The 6,247-nt window shown below is 42.8% G+C and overlaps 1 protein-coding gene across 1 annotated transcript; it reads right to left on the minus strand.

Annotated features, from left to right (window-relative positions):
- Positions 1-587: 587 nt before the first annotated feature.
- fzd5 (frizzled class receptor 5) lies at positions 588-3,709 on the minus strand. Its single transcript, XM_074658494.1, has one exon. The coding sequence runs from the start codon at positions 2,528-2,530 to the stop codon at positions 806-808; it is 1,725 nt and encodes a 574-aa protein (XP_074514595.1). The 5' UTR covers positions 2,531-3,709; the 3' UTR covers positions 588-805.
- Between the last annotated feature and the right edge of the window lie 2,538 nt (positions 3,710-6,247).

Consider the following 6,247-nt stretch of genomic DNA (forward strand, 5'->3'; position numbering starts at 1 on the left):
CACACAACATGACCAAAACTAGTTCAGAAACAAACCAACAACAGCTTAGAGGTCACAACGGTGTCCAATATAAAGACTAAATTCCTTTTTTGTTTGATTCCCAGATGACTCCCAAGACTGATAAAACCTAAACAAAGACAGACAGATTCTCAGCACTGTTTCGGTTTGTAATCATACAAAACACACCAGATGTCACACTCAAACATTAACATGAGACTGCACATTTATGTACACGTTTATACAATTCAAATCAAACACGATTTGTTTCTCTGGTGTTTTACACTTAGCTTGTGGCAGTGGCATTGGTTGGTTAAAACTAAACATATCACATTATACACCTATTTTTTTTTACAGCAGATTTATACATTATATACATAAATAAATATGGTTTTCTCTCTCAGCGCTCCGGATAAGCAGATAAGAAGCATGAGTGATCCCATCATGGATCCATGAAACTCTGAAGATTGTTTTTAGTAAATGTCTTGGTCAGCTTGACCATTTCAAAAAGCAGTTTCAATTGTTGGAGTCACTTTTCACAAAAGTCAGACTCTCTTTTAAATATTCTGTGTTGCTATTATCCAGGTTGATTTTATTTTTTTCCCTTTTTACGCGGAGTCGTTTGGTCCATTGTGATTCATATTGTCACAATCGTGTAGTTTTTGTGAGAGCTGAAATTCAGAAGACAATGATGCACAAGCACACAGTCCTGCAGATGTTTGTCCACACTCACTTTCTGGGTGTTTGGATACTTGAGTTTCTCATGCTGAGTATCCAGAGAGGTGACTCTTAAACTGTGCCAGTCAGTTCATATATGCGACGGAGCAGCTTTATGGTAGATCCCTGATGTCAGCCCAGTTCCAGTATGTCCAGTTAAAGCAGTACTGGCCTCACTGTACATGGAGGGTGGAGCGGTGGCTTTCTGCGGCCAGCAGGGGCAGCATCGAGCCACAAACCTCCTCCAGGACTCTAGGGTTTTTCCTGACCAAATCCAGACTCCTGAGGTGATGCCCACCACTAAGCACATCAAGTACTTGAGCATGAAGACGGCGTAGTCTGGGCCCACGCCCGAGCGCTGGCGCTCTGACGGGCAGGAGCAGGCCAGGGCTCGCTCCCAGCTGGGCCGGTAGTGCTGCTCATAGACCAGGCAGGCCACCACGATGGTGGCGGGGACGGTGTACAGCACCGTGAAGAGCCCGATGCGGATCATCAGCCGCTCCAGTTTGTCCGTTTTGGTGCCGCCTTGCTTGATGATGCTCCGGATGCGGAAGAGAGAAACGAAGCCGGCGAGTAAGAAAAGTGAGCCGGTGAAGAGGTAAACCACAAGAGGTGCGAGTACGAATCCCCTCAGATTCTCCAGACTCTGGTTCCCCACGTAGCAGATTCCAGCCACGGGGTCCCCATCCACAGAGCTGAGAGCCAGGACGACGATGGTCTTGACACTGGGGATGAGCCAGGCGGCGAGGTGGAAGTATTGAGAGTATCCCGCGATGGCCTCGCTGCCCCACTTCATTCCCGCGGCCAGAAACCAGGTGAAGGACAGCACCACCCACCAGATGGAGCTGGCCATGCCAAAGAAATACACCAACAAGAAGACGAGGGTGCAGAGAGCAGGGCCGGTGGTGTCGTAGAGGATGTGCAGCTGGTCACCACCGATGCTGCTGCTGGCGCCACACGCCACTCGCTCGTGACCTGCCACCAGACGGATGATGTAACCCAAAGACACGAAGAGGTAGCAAGCAGCCAGGAAGATGATGGGCCTCTCCGGGTACTTGAAGCGTTCCATGTCAATGAGGAAGGTGGCGACGGTGGTCAAGGTAGAGACGAAGCACAACACCGACCAGAGTCCCACCCAGAAGGTGGTGAAGGCGCGTTCGTCGGCCGAGAAGTAGGGCTGGTGGCAGGGCTGGGCGCAGTTGGGTAGGGGTCCGGTCTGGACCTGGCCGTACAGAGCGTGGGACTCCCTCTTGATGGGGACGAGGGGGTCTCGACAGCGGCACTCCCTATCGCACTGCGGGGGGATGGGGGGTCTGGTCCGGCCTTTAGGGGTGGGCTTGGGGAAAGGTGGAGCCAGGGTAGTGGTCTCGCTGCTGTTCTGGTCCATGCACAGGGTCTCGTCGCCCAGCTGAGGCAGCTGCTCGCAGCTCATCCTCTCGGGCCACTCGAAGCCGTACTGGCTCATCAGAGGGGAGCAGCCTCGTTTGGCCCGTTCGCACACGGACCGGCAGGGCGGCAGCGGCTTGCGGTAGTCCGGCAGGCAGATCGGGGTGTACATGCTGCACAGGAAGAAGAGCAGGTCTGGAGAACAGCGGATCCGGACCAGGGGCCAGAACTGGTGCACCTCCAGCCCAACCTCCTCCTGGGTGTCGTGGTTGAACTGATTGGGCATGTAGGTCAGGTTGTAGCCGATGCCTCTGCACATGGGCACAGTTATGGGCTCACACACCAGATCCTTGGAGGCTCCTAACGTGAGACCAGGACACCGGAACAGCAGCACCAGCAGCAGCACCAGGGGCCTCAACATAGATGCCATTTTTTTTTATTATTTATTATTAATTTAAAGTCATTAAAACAAGACAAAATGAAAATAGTAATAGAGAAGGGGTGAAGCAGATTTCAGTCCATCTCAGAAACCTGGATGATTGTTCTTCTGCTGGATAGACCAGGACCAGAGTTTCATTCTGCTCCTTTCAGCCTCTTAATGATTAAAAACAGAAACAAGTTGAACTCCAGGCTGGTAAATCCAGTTGGTCCATATAAAGGTCCACAGAGCACCAGGCCGAGCCTCCCTCTGCTGTCAATCATTCACCAGAGCTCTCTCAATCATTACGGAGAAAGTTCATCTCCTGCTGGTCACGATCCAATAAATTTAACGACCTTGTAACATTTTTACCAGCCCTGGTTGCAAACGACAGAAAAAGTCGTATTATGAGACTCACAGTGGGTAAAAAAAAAAAAAAAAAAAGCCGTAAAAGCTGTCCAGGGAAATGTTAAATTAAGGTTTAAAGTGAGCATAAAAAGTCTCCAGTCTCTCTGCGTCCCGGTGCGTAAAATCCACTTGACGTTTATTCCCTCAGTAACATGAAAAAACAGCTTTCAGGCACATTTTTGTTTTCTTTTTCAAAGTTTCACAGGTGCCATCTCTGCTGCCTCTAAAAGAAGAAACAAAATAAAAATCCAAGAGTAATCCGAATCGTCCTTCAGAGGAGAAACTTGTCCGGTGTTATGAAGTGCGGCTGCAGGCTGCTCTGAGAAGCAGGACGGAATAAAGTCCGTCTGGAGCTGCAGCAGCTCCTCATCACACACACACACAGGGGCACTACTGGTGATGCGTTCAGGGGCGTCAGGAAATGTCATGATTTAATACCATGAGCTGTACAGAAGAGATTTCAAGGGAAGAGATTTGAAGAGAAAAAAAATGCAGATTTTCTGTGTAACAAACTATGTCAGTTCTGTAAACTCCATTTTATTTCATTTTTCATTTCAAAATTTATTTCGAACATATAGAATATTAAAAAAAATAAAAAAGAATGATCATACCAACAAGTGGACAATAAATAAAAAAATCAACAAACATATAAATCTAAATATGCACAATGGCAAAAATATAACCAAGGTTAACGGTGAGGGTCATAAGTTGCTCAAAAGTGATAGTTTGATTTATAACAACAAACCAAAACAGTTCTGAGATGAAAGAAGAGACATTATAAATGTCTGACCGGTGTTTAATTTTGATTTGTTAAATCAATTATAGATATAATGAAGCAAAAAATCAAATAATTTTGAATAAAATAACAAAATGAGGAAAATTAAAGCTATCTTAAGAAAAAACTAAATTATGAATAGAAAAAATAACACATAATATAATTTTATATAGTTCAACTGAAGTGATTTATTTATTTCAAATGTCCTTGTAGGCTAATTCTGAAGAAAAGTAGCTTAACTAATGTACTACATAGACGTACATAGGCATACAATTTTGAGGTACTTGTACTTCAGTATTTACATTTTATGTTTCTATGTTGTCTTATGTTTTATTGACAGTTTTCTTAATAAACAACTTACACAACTTTTTTGCTATTGATTTTCTGCAATTTGACTAATCAATTAATCAACACATTGTTTCAACACCAGATTTCAGATGTCTATAGTTAAAATAAATTCCACCACATCAATCTACAACATTAAAATGCTATTTATTACCAATGACAATCCAATAATAGCCCATAAACAGGAATTAATTTGAGTATTTTTTTTTAATGTGGTATTTATTACTTTTACTTATGTTAAAGATCGGACTACTTTGTAACACATTAATTCAATTCAACTTCTGATCTCCAGAATAATCTGAAAAATCTCAGTCCTAATCTGGATTTGTAATTTGTCAATCCCCACAGGTTGAATTAATTAAAGGTGAACTTCCTGACTTGTTTCTTTCCTCTTTATTCTGCAGCTCAGTGAAGCCTGATGTCTAAAAACTACTTTTGACACAGTCCATGTTGTCTCCCACCAACAGCACCTGAACGCATCAGTGAGTTGTATTTATGACTTCCTGCATTAGGAGGTAGGAGTTTACCAGGAGAACTTGAAGGCATCAGATGATTGATGAGGTCTCTCCACCCACTGACACCCAGACCACACACACACACACACACATAAAACAATAGTTGTTTTAATAGTGACCGGTATATTCTATGGCTTTTTTAAGTAATTCATCCTATTTTTCAACTTTTCTCAGACTGCAGGCTGTTTTTAATAGTCTTGGTTAATTTTTCGTGTCTTGAATGTTCTTTTTCTCATTGCTCATTTCCTTTGTGCGCTGTAATTCTTAATTTTACATAATCTGTTTGTCTCAAACAAAGTTTTCTGTCTCATTGCTCCTGTGTTCCCATGACGACCGATTTCAGTTTCATCTTTAAATTTGTCCTTTGAGTATCACGATACATGGCCAAGTGTATGTAAAGAGGAATATGCAGTTTGTTCACATACACTGTCTCTGACTTCTTGACAGACTTCTAATCTCAGTTTGTCATTAACATCCGCAGACGGTGTGTCATTTCCTGTTTGCTCTGATTACACTGAAGACAGGACACGATGGACCGACACATTTAATGCAAACACATACAACAGACATAAAACAAAGCACACTCATAGCAGGCTTAATTCTTATGATTAGCCATTTATTTATAGACTGCATTCTGTCTTTTCAAACCCTTTTTGTTTTGGTTTGCTGAGGTAAAGAGGACCCCAGTTCTTCATCGTCTTCTTCTTCCTTCTTCCATTTCATTGCTCAAATGTTTTCAGAGACTTCTTGTTTAGCTGTAAAATGAGAAAGTTTGCTCCGGCCGGTGGGCGGTGCTTGATATTTCCTCAACTGATCTCAACATGGCTGCCGGGTCACAAACTTTCTCATTTTACAGCTAAACAGACACTACAAGATGTTTCTGAAAACGTTTTTTGCGACAAATAGGCATTGTAGTAACAGAATATTGATTCATATTTCATCAGCGCTGCCTAGTTTGACCGTTTGATCGGAGTTTGCGAGTGATTGACAGCTGCTCAGAGACGGCAGGCTCCAGCTCGGCTCTGATTGGTGGTTTTCCTCCGGTCTGTGAAATCTTATAGATGCCATTAGGAGCACCGGAGGACACCGAGGCACATGACTTTTTGTTTTTTTGTCACTGTCAGGATATAGTGACTGTTTTATAAAAATGACTTTTTTAAAATCATATTTGCTCCAATTCTACCCACTCCTGTTTTAATGTTTAAACCGTCAAAGAAAGAACATGTTTATATAAAAGCGTATTTAAATTGTCATTAGTTTTCAGTGGAAATGATGTGCTGACACTATTCATAGAGACAATTTCACACGATCAGACAGTATTTCATATCTGAGGTATCAGTTAAACATTTTTGATACCGCCAATACCAAAGTTTCACCAGCAATACCAAAACAATACTTTTTTTTTTACCCTTTACTTTTTTTTTAACATGGATGTTGTGGCTATTTCCATTTCCATGTGGAACGTATCAACACAAGCAGCTGCAAAAGAACTTGGGTAAATAAAATACAGCCTAAAATAGGCAAACGTTTAGTAGTTGGAGCCACAGACACATTTCAGTCGGTACCAAAAAAGAATGTAGAGGTTCAATTTCCGGTCCTGTTCACCACATGTGTGAGTGTGTGTATGTGTGTGGAGACTAAGTGAGTAAACGCTGCCAGCATTGAATGCATTGATGTCTAAATATA

Source organism: Sebastes fasciatus, chromosome 14, assembly GCF_043250625.1.
Source record: "Sebastes fasciatus isolate fSebFas1 chromosome 14, fSebFas1.pri, whole genome shotgun sequence".
In the NCBI taxonomy this organism is placed as follows: Eukaryota; Metazoa; Chordata; class Actinopteri; order Perciformes; family Sebastidae; genus Sebastes; species Sebastes fasciatus.

Coding starts and splice junctions, on each gene's coding strand:
- fzd5 (XM_074658494.1), bottom strand. CDS start 2,530: ATGGCATCTATGTTGAGGCCCCTGGTGCTGCTGCTGGTGCTGCTGTTC.